General features: G+C 45.2%; 1 protein-coding gene across 5 annotated transcripts; it reads left to right on the forward strand.

Moving 5' to 3' along the window:
- Window positions 1–220: 220 nt before the first annotated feature.
- On the forward strand, window positions 221–6,871 carry LOC127299022 (uncharacterized). Of its 5 annotated transcripts, none has more exons than XM_051328881.2 (9): window positions 221–615; window positions 1,206–2,431; window positions 3,248–3,402; window positions 3,471–3,678; window positions 4,218–4,457; window positions 4,731–4,895; window positions 5,316–5,419; window positions 5,501–5,708; window positions 6,240–6,871. In XM_051328881.2, the coding sequence occupies exons 2-9, from the start codon at window positions 1,303–1,305 to the stop codon at window positions 6,497–6,499; spliced, it is 2,469 nt and encodes an 822-aa protein (XP_051184841.1). In that variant the 5' UTR covers window positions 221–615; window positions 1,206–1,302; the 3' UTR covers window positions 6,500–6,871. The 5 variants fall into 5 exon arrangements, with proteins under 5 accessions (XP_051184841.1, XP_051184846.1, XP_051184845.1 ...); XM_051328886.1 differs by having other exon boundaries at window positions 6,243–6,871; XM_051328885.1 differs by having other exon boundaries at window positions 5,319–5,419.
- Window positions 6,872–14,728: the final 7,857 nt, after the last annotated feature.

Below are 14,728 nucleotides of genomic sequence, written 5' to 3' on the forward strand. Positions count from 1 at the left end.
AGTATCATTAGATAGATAATGAAATATATTTTCATATGATATCTATAAAATATCATATTTATTGATAATTTTTTTCTAAAAAATTGGTTAAATTTTCTTGGTTTGACTTAAAAAAAGTCTTAAAATGGAGGTACAAGCTCTATGCTTTGAGATGGAGGTACAGTAGTAATTTCAAACTGAGAGGGTACTTTTCTAGCGTGGCATCGTGTAGCCAACGGTAGCTTGCGCCGCTGCACAAAAGGACACGCATTTTTTTCGATTTCTGGCTATTCTTTCTCGCCTCTTCCTTCTCTCCTCGCTCTGGCCTCCTCGCCGGCTTCCCTGCGCCTGCGCTCCGCCACCGGCCCGCTCCGTCGGCCTCCCTCCGCCGTGCTCCCCTCGCAGGCCCCCTCCATCGCGCGCGTACCCTCCGCCGGCTCCCACCATTGTCACTCCCTAGGTCCCTCGATCCGCCGCCGCCCCCTCACACATCGGATCCCTTCTGCCTCGCCCGACGGCAGCGTACCATGGAATGAAGCAGGGAAAAAGCTCCAGGGCCGCCAGTTCCCCCGCCGCCGCCGGCGCACTTCAGTTCCGCCGCCGGTAGATCCTCCACCTGCAGACCCCCAATCAGTGGTACTTTGTTAGTTTTACCAGCATTATTTATTACTCTGGTTCTTGTAGACAGACACTTTATTCATTTTTTACTATTACGGACTGATTAGTTAGTAGAGAAACTAAGTTATTATGCTAATTGGGTGTCCTTAATGTACTGATGCCAATGGGGTGTCATGTTGACACGGACACCGTGATTGTACCGCTAAAAATTGTCTGAACATGGTCAATCTTGACAGCCTGGATGTAGCTATGAGGTTGATGTCTCCTAAAATTTTCTCTGTGCCATGAACTAGTATGAGATGTTTGGACCGCTAGATGTTTTTTTTTTCATTCCGCACTTTCATCTGTTGTCTGTCACCTATAAAATGCATGTTTTAAGCTGCTAATAGACATATAACATGAAGAAATTTTCAGATTGTCATTTTAAGATATGCATGCATGTTTCTTTCTGCATTCCCAGCAAACATGATCAAACCTCGATTGTTTCCAATTTCAAGTTCTCAACCATTATATTTGTACCCTTCTACAATAGAGTTTTGTTGCTCATTACAGTTTTAAGTATAATTTGGTTCTGTGAAAATATTGACGAGGGATTGCATTGTTTGCAGGTGAATCTTGCTAAGTCTGCACAAGTACATACAAGCTGGGTACTGCCCATCTCCGACGCCCCCTACTTCCCCGTCGCACCCTGGTACTCCCGACGCAATGGCAGCGGCAGCGGAGCCCTTTGCCAGCATACCAGTGGACATTCTCCAAGAAATCTTGCTGCAGCTCCCGTCGTCGGTTTCCCTCGTGCGCGCCGCGCTCGTCTCCAAGCAGTGGGGCGGCATCATCTCCAACACCGACTTCCTCGACCACTACCGCAAGCTCCACCCGTCGTCGCCCCTGCTTGGGATCTTCTCCTCCGAGCGCCTGTTCGGCCTTCCAGGCTTCAGCCTCATGGACTCGGTACGCTCCGACACCGACCTCAAGGCTGTCGAACGCGGGGCCGATTTCCTTCTCGTCGAGCTTGAGCAAGATCCCAGCTGGCGCATCCGGGACAGCCGCAACGGCCACCTCCTCCTGTGCCGACCCGGCGAATCGGATGGCGATTCCTTCTCCATCTACAACCCCATCTCCCGCCGGCTGGTCACGATTCCCGTCGACCGTCCACACGACCGGGTGGCCTACTTCGCGGACTGCTTGCTCGTTGACGGCGCCGCGTCCTTCCGTGTGGTCTCGGTGCAGCAACACCAGGGAAGGATACGTGCCGTGGACTACGACCCCCACAAACTCCAGTGGCGCTTCAGCAACTGGGAGTCCCCATGGGCGTTGGATAGATCCAGCAAGCTGAAATCATGGGCTTTGGAGCCAATGCATGCCGCCGGCCTAATCTTCTGGCTATACGGTGCTTCTTTAGCCCTAGTGCTTGATTGCAGCTCCATGAAGTTTTCGGTGTGCTCTATCCCGGTATCAATCCGTTCATCGTACGCAATTGGAGAAATTGAGGACGGCGTGGGTTGCTTGGTGTGCCTCGACGACGTGAGCAACGATACAACCCACGGTTCCTTCAAAGTGTGGCTACTTAACACCAGTGGCGGAACCATAACGTGGGAGATGAGTGGGGATCAGATTACAGTGACGGAGTTGCTTGGGGAAGATGCTCGAGTGCGTCAGGTCGTTCTGGTGACTAACGGGCTAGCTCTACTGTCCTATGACGACCGCTATGATCAATTTGTGATTGATCTCAAGAACCGGAGGTTACATGATGATATCGTTTTTCGTGGAAAAGCTTACCCTTACCAAATGCCATGGCCGCCTCATGCGCTACTTTCACTACGAGATATTTGCCAAGGTACCAATATTTCATTCTTAGTTATCAGAGTAGCATACAATTTCTACTACCAATGTGCATGCTGGTACTACTGGTCTCCCCATGAAGGAGAATTTAATTAACCGAGCAAACAATGAGCTTTGCCAACCGATTAATCAAGCATTTGTTAGTTTTATTTGATACCTTGGCATCTGCAGTTTGAGATGCTAGTGGCCTTGTTAGTATATGCATAGTCATAACAAGACGGAGTAAATTTTTCTGCTACATTTGACTCCATTCAAGCAAATCTCAGTGACAATTTTTGACCCCTTTATATTTGTCCTGAACCAACTTTAGTGCCTAAATGCCATCTTGGGCCCAAATGCTACTATTGTTTTCCACTTCAACTGAAATATCCAAGTTATATTTTGTATGATTGCATCTCTTAGCTATTGTTCCCCATAAATCACAATGAATGTTTTTACAAGATTTTTGCGAAGCTCAACTTACATTAACCTTAATATATGCACCAGAATGAGTAATATGGTTTAGCAGGTGTGGTGACCCCAAAGTAGCTATATTTCTATCATAAGAACCGGAGGGTTCACGGCAATATGGTTTGAGTGGACTTTGCAGCAATGCTTTTGGGATAAAAGGTTGATATGTAAGACGAACAAAATATACACAAGGAAAATGTGGAAAACAAAGACTTGTGCATTGACATAAACGGATAATGTCGCATTTTATGGTCCAAGAGGAGTCTTTAAATAAGGAGTGAATTATAATTACTATCTTACTCCTTACAAGAATACTACTTGTCTTACTGAGGATATGAGTTTTCCAATTTGTCCATCACAGAGGAGGCACAACCGGTGCAATTGGTGCTCCCTGTGGATTTCGCTCCAGCTCTCGATGATGTTGACATTGCTGCACCGGTTGATGATGTTGGCCTTGCTGCACCACTTGATGATGTTGACCTTGCTGCACAGATTGATGATGTGGCATACACAGAGGTATCAATAATCTTTTCCTTCCCCTTTGTAAAATTAACACTGTTTCCACTGATTAGCTATGCACACAGGAGCCGTCAGATGTGGTTTGGGGACCACTCGATGTATGCAGCACAAAACATTCCATGGCTTCTGAACCAGATAAATTGGCCGGAACTGTCAAAGATGCTGTTCGTTTGATGGAAACCAAGTCCGCTGACACTCCTGCACCTTCAGCCGACTTGGTTGGGGGGATGCCGCAATCAAGTGAGGTGATCTCTATAAAACCAAGATATGATGGTAAGTGCTCCAAACTGTGGTGTGGCTAGACGGTACCAGAAAACTACTTCCTCATTTCCGACATTACTATTGGTATAAGTACTATTAGTTGGTCCTTGCTAGTTGCTACTTAAGTAGTACGACGATGCTGCTGAAAAAGAATCTTGTTTTTATTAATTGAATTTGGATCGGTAATAGGAATGGAAAATGCCACATGAAAATACTAGTAGCCTTGTACTAATAGTTATATATAGAAAGAGGGAATACATTTTTCTGCTATATTTGACTCCAGTTAAGAAATCTCAGTGATATTTTTACTCTTTTTTATTTGTCCCCAACCTATTTGGCAGTGCCTATGTCAGATGGGAAACAATGAAAGAGTGTTCAAAGTGTTACTGAAATTCCTTAAACAGAGTCACAAATGTCATGTTGGGATCTTCTTTTGGAGCTTTTTTTTTGGGAACTGTTAAGAGCTTGCCAAGCAAGTTCTCCGATAATTATCTGTCTTGCTAATTAGTCATTTGATGTTTCATGAAGACATTTGCTTTCCTTGGTGACAGAAGTTTTGCACTCTGCTAGAGATGTGCCCCCGGAGCAGAAGGATCAGGGCCATATAATACTCAGCGACTCCCATGTGAATGCTGATGTACAAGAGCTTGTGGAACTTGGTGAGGTTCATATGAAGTTGGTGATAGAGTTTTACAGCAAAGCAAAGGCAATGCTACAAGGCACCAGTGCAGTCAGAGATGTCATGGTAGAACATCCCAACTCATCCGCACCTCCAGAGGGTACTTGCAAAGGTTCGAATTACATTTTTCAGTTACAGATTACTACAAAGAGTTTGTTAAATAAGTTAGACCTGTTAAGAGTAAGCTTGTGTATGCTTTGTTCACATTGCTCATAAATAAATCTCAAGTTCCTGTTTTTATGTGTCAAACAAAGAAGTACTCTTCCACACTGATAGGAATATGACATCCACTACTGTTTTGCAAAGGCTGAGTGTAATTTCTATCTTCTTGATACTAATATGTTCTCTTTGTCGAAACAAAACATCTTTGATTTATGCGCCACAGGACATGTCACAGCTTATGAAGCCGATAACTTGGTTGGACCTGTCGAAGATGTTGTGCATCTGATGGAAACTAAGGCCACCGAGACCGCTGCGGCTTCAGCCGCCTTGGTTGAGGCAGGAATGACACATTCAAGTGAGGCAATCTCTAGAAAACAAAAATTTGAGGGTAAGTGCTCCAATTGTGTTGTGGCTCGGTACCATAAAAATATTAGGTCATTTCCGGCATTACTAATGTTATATAACGATCCGTGTTAATCAGAATTTACCTTTTAGTAACTGAATTTGGTTCGGTAATAAATACATTTTAGCACAACTTACATAGTCTGATGTGAATAAGATCTTAATTGCAAATCAGATTCGTTTTGTTATAAGGTTGTCACTTAAGATGAGTAAAGTATAAATAAGGTAATGTGGAAAAGCAAACAGTTGTTTAATTTTTTTTTAGTTTACATAACAGGATATATAATGTCTCATTTCGTGGCTCAAGATGAGTCATTACATAATGATTCCATTTTATCTACTCTCTTAATCCTTAAAAGAATACTTCCGTACTAAGGAATAGAGTTTTCCAATGTGTCCATCATAGAAGAGGCCCAACACCTTGCCGCACCGATTGATGGCGTTGAACTTGCTGCACCGATTGACGATGTTGACCTTACTGCATGGATTGATAATGTAGCATACACAGGGGTACGAATGAACTTCTCCTTTCCCTTTGTGAAATTACCATTGTTTCCATTGATCTGTAACTAGTACTGGATATGCACACAGGGGGAACTAGTTGTGGATTTGAGGCCACTTCATCTACGCGTCACGGAGCATGTCATGGCTGCTGAAGCCGATAACTTCGTTGGAACTGTTAAAGATGGCGTGTCTCTGATGGAACCCAAGGCAGCAGAGACTACTGCACCTTCAGCCAACTTTGCTGAGGAAAAGACACCTTCAAGTGAGGCAGTCTGTAGAGAACAAAGATGTGAGGGTAAGTGCTCCAACTGGCAATTGTGGTGTGGCTCGGTACAAGAAAAATAGTAGCTCATTTCCGACATTAGTAATGGTATAATTACTATTATTTGGCCCTGCTACTTAAGTAGTATAACAATCCATGTGAATCAGAATTTACCTTTTGGTAATTGAATTTGATTCAGCAAAAAATACATTTCAACAGAACTGACATTGTCTGATGTGAATAAGATCTTACATGAAAATCGGATTGGTTTTGTTATAAGGTTGGCATGTAAGATGAGTAAGGTATACAAATGTAAATGTTGAAAATCAAACAGTTATTTAAGTTTTTTGTTATAAGGTCTACTATTTTTTAGTTTATTATATTTGGTTTGGTAAAAGGAATGACAAATGTCTCATGAAAATACTGAAAAAATTATTTCTGCATTTACTCGAGCTTGCAGACCAGGATAAGGCCCCGTAGGGATCTAGAGGAGTCTTTTCATGATGCAACCTTTAGAATTACTCTCTTACTTGGGATTTAACTCGTCCACTTGTTCCATCACAGAAGAGGTGCAACTGGAGTGTCTGCCAGAGATTCTGCCACTACTTCAGACGAGTGCCGATGAGAAGGTGGACTTGGATGCTCTATATAATCATGCTGCAAATAGGAGTAATATTGTCACGGACCAGCCTAATGCACCTAAGATGATGTCGCTGAAGGCAATCATGGAACAAGGACCTGAGCATCAGCGGGAGCAAGTCAGGAGATCAAAGCGCGAGCGTCAACTGAACGCTCGTTTCAGCGGTCCAGATTGGTCCACGTAGGTCGATCCAACGGCGCCAGGACTCGGTCGCGTCATCACCTGGAGCCAGCTATTGGGAATCACCTTCCTGCTCTTCTGCTAATAGGCCTTGAAACCAAACTTGTCCGTTGCTGCTTTTGAAGCCAGATGTAGTCGCAGCGGTGCTGACGGTCTCTTTCCCCCTTTTGCTTCTCTCCCTCGAACCCCTCGCTTCTACTCCTAGATCCCCTGCTACTTGCAACTTGTATCCGAATTCGTGTGTGGAACTATAATAGAGGAGTAGATGGATCGGGGTACATAACATTTGGTATCAGACTTGTGCATTGACATAACAGGATAACGTCACATTTTATGGTCCAAGAGGAGTCTTTAAATAAGGAGTCAATTATAATTACTCTCTTACTCCTTATAAGAATGCTACTTGTCTTACAGAGGATATGAGTTTTCCAATTTGTCCATCACAGAGGAGGCACAGCCGGTGCAATTGATGCTCCCTGTGGATTTAGCTCCAGCTCTCGATGATGTTGACATTGCTGCACCGGTTGATGATGTTGGCCTTGCTGCACCACTTGATGATGTTGACCTTTCTGCACGGGTTGATGATGTGGCATGCACAGAGGTATCGATAATCTTTTCCTTCCCCTTTGCAAAATTAACATTGTTTCCACTAATTAGCTATGCACACAGGAGCCATGTGTTATGGTGGTGTAGGTTGTTACTTTGTAGCAAACTGGTTTCCTTAATGAAATCGGGGATAACTCCCTTTTATCTAAAAAAAACACAGGAGCCATCGGATGTGGTTTGGAGACCACTTGATGTATGCGGCACAAAACATGCCATGGCTTCTGAACTGGATAACTTGGCCGGACCTGTCAAAGATGGTGTTCGTTTGATGGAAACCAAGGCCGCTGACACTGCTGCACCTTCAGCCGACTTGGTTGGGGGGATGCCGCAATCAAGTGAGGCAATCTCTATAAAACCAAGATATGATGGTAAGTGGTGTGGCTAGACGGTATGGGAAAACTACTTGCTCATTTTCATGCCTCGTTTCTTTTGCTTCCTATAAAAGTTATAGTTATGTCAACAATTGCATGATTATGAATTAATTTTTGTTTTTGCATGATTATGAATCCAATCTCAGTTTGCCATGGTAGGTTTAAAATTTTCCATATCAGCAGTTGAGCACCCATGACTCCATATAACTAACACTTAACTATGTGCTGACAATTAGTCTGTGTGTCCTACGTAACCAAAAAGAAAATGTAGAAAAATCTCCCCGGATCACAAATTAAATAGACAACCAAGGAGACAATATAGATTGGATAATTCATGGACTACATGTGATATAGCCGGGAGGATCATCGTCATGAGACATCAGAGACGTCTTGCTGTCCTTGTGGTCTGAAGTGTGATCACTCCATTGGGCCCTGGCATCTTTGCGCACTGGTAAGCATGGTGCAAGACAGCCATGAACTTGGCAATAGCTGGTCGCCCTAAGATGGCGGTCATAGGGCCGGGAAGGCTGTCGACCACGTCGAAGAGGACATCTTCTACTCGACAATTTTGCGGCGTCCCGAGCTGCACGGAAAGCCTTATCTGTCCGATGGTGGTGCCCGTGACGCCGGGTATGACCCCCCGGAAAGAGCGGGTCACCGGGTCCATCTCGGACCGGGAGATATGCAACTTGTCGAGAACCTTGGCGGCGAGGACGTCGAGGGAACTTCCTCCGTCGATGAGCACGTCGTGAACACGGTGGCCGGACACGAGGGGCTGGACCACGATCGCGTTGCGCCCGGACAGGTCGGCTCTGTCTTTGCAGTCGGCTATGTCGAAAGTGATGTCGACCTCCGACAACTTGAGCTGCTTCTCCCGCGCCTCCTTGGCGTCGGCCGTCGCCCGCTTCTTGCAAGCGCGGCGGCGGTCGTCGGAGCGCTCGGCGCTGGGACGTTTTGTTCCGCGCGCGGCCGGAGGTGCTGTCGTCTTGGTGGCAGCTGGTTTTCTCTCCAAAGCGACGTCGGACCCCAACCGCTTGATCAGTATCCCCAGGCGATTCTTGGCCTCCATCAGATTCTTGTAAACGCAGCAGTCGGCGAGGCTGTGCTCGGAGATGGCCGCCATTGTCTCGACCACCTTCTTCTTGATCTTGCTCATGGCCAGTGGCGAGCCGTCGAGGCTGTAAGCAGCGGCTATCGGTGGATGTATATTTTAAGGCGGCGGCAGGGTGTCCGTCGATTGCTGCCTCCGGGTATGGACTGACAGAACTAATACGTATTAGTAGTTAGTTTCCTAACCTGACACGGTCTTGGACTCCTAGTTCTGGAGGGATACGTGTCTCGAGCGTTATTCCCCTCCAGACTCTTGACACGTATATATAATACATGATACGGGTCTCTATCTCAACTATACGAGGAACTAGGAGGTGGGCCGGTTACATAACGCACACGTACACAATATATTCAACAGACTACATCTTCAAACTTGGGGACTGAAGTTAGAAATTCAGTTCTGCCTGTACCGTGCATTCATCTTTTTCTTACATCTGGACCGGTTGCTTGTTTTACTTGGCGATCTAGGTCTTAACTTGCACTGCTGCCTCTTCTGCCACTGCCACCGCCATCGTCCGTTCTGTCGGCCATAGTGATGTCGATCTAGGTCTTATGCCTCTTCTGTCGGCCATAGTGGTAGGATAATCCGAGTTATTTGACATCCTTATCCGAAAATATGTTATCCGAACACTTAGCATATCCGTATCCGGGTACTATCCACTCAATTATGCAAATATGGAAACGGATGTGGTACACAAAATGCTGTCGGATCCGGCTACGAATTCGGATGTATCCATATCCGATGTAAGGTATGGCTAGGTAGGATACGTCCATGCAGCATGTCCTTCTGGTCAACTCCCATGCATAGACAGCCCATTAGTTATTCCATAGCAATCAGGCCCAACAAGCAACCTGATTAAACAATGCCCTCGGAGGATCGTTGTTTACGGTCTACGTGAATTACGCCTGCCGCCTTAGCTCCATTGAGGCAGATCGCATCATGCATCTCTGCGCTGCTCTCAAAAAAAAATGAAACAATGTGTAGGAGGAACTAGACATTAATGATATAGTAGAAATGAAACTTGATATGACAATTTCAGAAATTCGTTCCTAACATAACTCGAACTATTGTCATTGGGTGCACCACTGCGACCCCAACCACTGGACTATGCCCATGTCGTCATCTGTGCGGCTGCTCTCGCCACGAGCGCCACAAGCCGAGATCGCCGGGTGACTCGAACGTCGCTTCTCCACACCGGAAGCCCGTGACCTGCACACATTATATCATCCATAGGTGAGCTCTTTTACATATGTCGACTATGGCTGCTAATTCTTCCAACCAATCTTTCAGTTTTGGGTGAAAAGATTAAGTAGGTCGACCATGGTTGCTAAATCTTAAAAGAAAGCTAGAACGATTGGAGAAGTACTGGGAATTATAGCCATTAATTTGCTAGTCGTACTTCTCAACGTGGAACATATTTATTTTGGTCGTACCACAATGTTATTGAGTATGTATTATATATATCACTCGTACTCATTGCATGTTACTACCTCCGATCCAAAGTTTAAAGCTTATATTATTTTTAAAAATTCCAATTATGTTAAGTTTGACTAAGTTTTTACCAAAAATTATTAACATGTAAAATAAAATTTTAATATAATTATATAGATAGTGAAATATATTTTCATATGGTATCTAGAAAATATCATATTCGTTGATAGATTCTTCTAAAAATTTAGTCAAACTTTACTTTGTTTGACCTTAAAAAAGTCTTAAACTTTGGGATGGAGGTAGAATTGATCTATATAGTTTGTGGATGTATCCTTCTAAATTATTTGTTTCATAATAGTATGTCGCCAAGTTATAGGATATTCGTATTCGTTCCGAATTGAGAAAATATCTGATCCGCATTCGAGTAACATCCAATCCTTATTCCTATTCAACAACATCTATATTAGTATTTGTTTTTAAAATATGGAAACATATATGGGAAGTGCACCATCCGTCCGTATCCGATCTGTTTTCCACCCCGACTCCATGCAAGAGTTGCATCTTAGCTAGATACAACACTAATATCTTTCCACATTAAATATGGTATGATATATCATGAATTTATCTATAATACTGCCCTAAGATACTAGCATTGGGGAAGGCCTACTCAAAAATCGAGAACCAGAATTTTCATTACCAAGAAACGTGGAACCAAAACTTATAACTTTTGGAAATGATTTTTTTTCAAATATTGAATTTTAACATTTACTTATTAACAACAGCATGATGATGGATTCTAATCTCAGCTTCTCATGTTAGGTTTAAATTTTTCCATATGAGCATCAATGACTCCCTATTGGTACGAGCATTTATTATGTGGATAGCTATTTGTTACATTATTGTTTATATTGATGTTGTATCTATTACTAGACTTTTAATATCAAGGAGTAGTATCATTTTCTTGATAGCACTATCGTATCATATAATCGTATCGTAGTATCATGTTAAATTTGGACTATATGTTCCTCTCTTTTTTGGACTAAACTTGAATAAAATCATGGCACTTGTTATGGATAAGGGGGTGTACCTCAAATCGATTTAAAATTAACTTTTAATTTGAGATTTGAGCATATTCTATGTATTTTGTGGAGGTTGATCATGTTAATGATGTATTTATATAATATAAATATAGCCAAACTCGTTCAATGAATGATAACATTACGAGCCTCCAAAATAAAAGACTAGGGATATATGTTTGAAAACGAGTACATGCAAATGGCTAGTTGACTGCTTTGGTGCACCTACAAAGTCTTTTTTATACCAATCTCACACAACAAATGAACATGTATTGTTTAAATACTTAGTTAGCCATGAGCCCATGAGATTAATAAACAACCTTCAGTTTTCAGCTTGCCATGCCGTTTGTGTCGTGGCATTTTAGCATAGACATGGGATCATATGTTATCGTCATTATATCATGATACTAAATATATCATGATACTAAAGATATCATGATACTAAAGATATCATGATACATATCAGAATGTCAGTAACATATTACTGGATTAAGATACCATCACGATACATATCAATTGGTAGCTAACCTCTCCCCGACCTAACCTCTCCCCCGACCTAACCTCTCCCCCGAGGCGGCGGCGCAGCGCGCCGTCCCCGGGGAGTTCCCCTCCACTCCGCCCTCCTCCCCTCCCCTACAGGACCCCCTCCTCCGCCGCCGTCGCCGACGACGCCGCGGGGCAAAGCCCCAGTGGTGAGGCGGCGGTGGCGGCTCGGTCCTCCGTCGGCAGAGAACAGCGCGGCCTGCGGGAGCGTGTGGGGGCGGCGGCCTACACCCTCCTCCTCCGTCGACTGAACGTAGAGGGATGGCGGCGGCCGGCGGCGGATGTTGGCTGCGGTGTGGTCGGATCTGGGCCGGAGGTTCGGATCGCGATCCATCGCGACTGCATCTCGTCAATGGCACGAGGAGGCTTCGCTGGGTCTTCTTCGCGGCTTGAGGACGTCCGGGTCTTCGGCCCGGGCATGGTGGTGGTGGCTGACTTCATCCACCGAAGGCAGTCGGCCAGGCTGGATGTGTTGGATTTTTCATCCCACTTTCAGCGCCGGCAGCGAGACGGGGAGGCATAGTAGCCGGTGAAAACCGAGCTGACTCCGGTCATGGCGGGCGATGGCGGCGTCTGCGCCGTTATCTTGTTGAAGGCATCGTCAAGCAACTATCGCTAACCTACTCGTTCCGGCGGCGAGATGGAGGAGCTTGGAAGCCGGCGATGGTGTCGCCGGTGGAGGGTTGGAGTGGCCAGCCCAGGATGGTCGCCGACGTGGGGGTCCGACCTGAATAAAGGTGGTGGTCCTAGGGCCTCTCTTGCGTGAAGAGGAGGACCTACCGGAGGACTGGACTCGTGATCTGGCCGGAGTGTTGAGTTCCGGAAGGCTCCGCCGATGAATGTAACAGTGCTTTTGCCTGGAGTTTGTTGGATCAGAGGTATTCGGTCGTGCGCACCCATGTTTTTATTCCGACAGATTGGTTCTGGAGGGAGCGGCGCGAAGCTCTTTTTCTTTGATTGACATCAAGTGACTATGGATCCATGATGAAAGTCGGAAGAAGAGAATTTCATGAAGGCCAGAGGGGAAGACTAGCTAAGGGAGGTTCAAGTCTTTGCGATGTTGAGGGACTTGCTTGGTGTTGAAAGGACACAGATGTTGCCTAGAGGGGGGGGGGGGGTGAATAGGCGATTTAAAACTTTTACGAGATGGGCTTAACAAATGCGGAATGAAACTAGCGTTTACTTTGTCAAGCCCAAAGCCTATAAACTATGGTTCACCTATGTGCACCAACAACTTATTCTAAGCAATGGTTCACCTATGTGCACGAACAACTTATGCTAAGCAATGCAAGCAACTTATGTGATAGCAAGATATATATATAACTTCAAGCACGATGGCTATCACAAGGTAAAGTGCATAAGTAGGGAGCTCGGGTATAGAGATAACCGAGCCACGCGGGAGACGACGATGTAGCCCGAAGTTCACACTCTTGCGAGTGCTACTCTCCGTTGGAGCGGTGTGGAGGACAAGTCACTCCAAATGCACGATGGCCACCGTATTCTCCTCGAGAATTCCCACCAAGAGGGATGTCCTCGATCCACTATGTAACCTTAGGGAGGTTACCGAACCCACACAAAGCTTGGGGCTATCTCCACAACTTAGTTGGAGGCTCCCAACAAATTGCCACAAAGGCCTTGCCCTTGAAGAATCTCCACAACTAAATTGGAGTCCCCAAGAACACCACTAAGATGCCACTAAGGCCTTGCCCTTGAAGAATCTTCACAACTTAATTGGAGTCCCCAAGAACACCACAAAGATGCCACAAAGGCCACTAAGCCGTCTAGGGTCCAAAGACCCAAGAGAAACAACTATCTTGCTTTCACTTCCACGAATCACCGTGGAGAACTCAAACCGATGCACCAAATGCAATGGCAAGAACACCACAAAGATGCCCAAATCCTTCACTCTCAAATTCCAAAAAAGCTACTAAACCTATTGGGGGAATAAGAGAGGAAGAACAAAAGAAGAGGAACACCAAATTTCTCTCCAAGATCTAGATCTAGAGACTCCCTCACAAAGAGGGGAATTTGATTGGTGCAAATGTAGATCTGGATCTCCTCTCTCTATTCCTCAGAAGTGAGCAAGAATCATTGAGGGATTGAGTGAGGGGAAGCTCTCATGTATTCAACAATGGAGGAGAGCTAGAGGTAGAAGAAGCAATACCAAAAAAAATGAGAGAGAGGGGCTTAAAAAGGAGGCCCCAAATTTATGCCCGTTGGAGGCAGGTGCGCGAGAGGGAGTAGGGACCGGTAGTACCAGCCAGGTTGGGCCGGTACTACCGGCCATGGTCGATTTGGCGCGGCGAGTAGGAGCGGGCCACGTGGCCAAGGAGAGAGAGGAGGCGCGGGCCGGGAGGGGGAGGCCGAAGCCTCCGGCCATGGTACCGGCCGGGGTACCGCCGAACCTCCCCACAGCCCTGGAACATCTCTGCGAGGCTTGGCGCCTAAGCGGTACCGCGGGCGGTACCGAGCCCGGAGGCTCCGGCCATGGTGAGGCCGGTGGTACCGCTCGTGCCTCCGACGGCTGCCCCTCCTCCCCTTTTTCCTTTCTTTTACTTTTCTTTCTTTTAAACCCAAATATGAAATGCAAATATCTTGAGATTGGAGAATCCAAACGAGATGAAACCAATTTTGTTGAAAATATGGAAACTAGTGGGGGTGATTTTATATTATTTTTAGAGGTGCAACACCTCAACATGAGAAATCGAGAAAATTACGAAACTCAAAAACACAACAAGTGATCTATGTGAAATCCGTTTTCGAAGAACTAGAGCTTGTCATGAGAATAAGCACAAGCTCTAAAACATCACATGGATAATACCCAAAAAACAACCAAGAAAGGTGATGAACCAAACTCGAAAACGCAACAAGTGATCTATGTGAAATCCGTTTTCGATGAACTAGAGCTTGTCATGAGAATAAGCACAAGCTCTAAAACATCACATGGATAAGGTCCAAATAACAAACAAGAAAGATGATGCAAGGATGCAAACGTTTGAGCTCTCCGAAGGATACGATCGAGTTACTCACTCGAGATCCCTCTTGATAGTATGGCAACTAAACTATAAACCGGTCTCCAACTACACCATGAGACC

This window comes from Lolium perenne, chromosome 5 (assembly GCF_019359855.2).
Source record: "Lolium perenne isolate Kyuss_39 chromosome 5, Kyuss_2.0, whole genome shotgun sequence".
Lineage (NCBI taxonomy): Eukaryota > Viridiplantae > Streptophyta > Magnoliopsida > Poales > Poaceae > Lolium > Lolium perenne.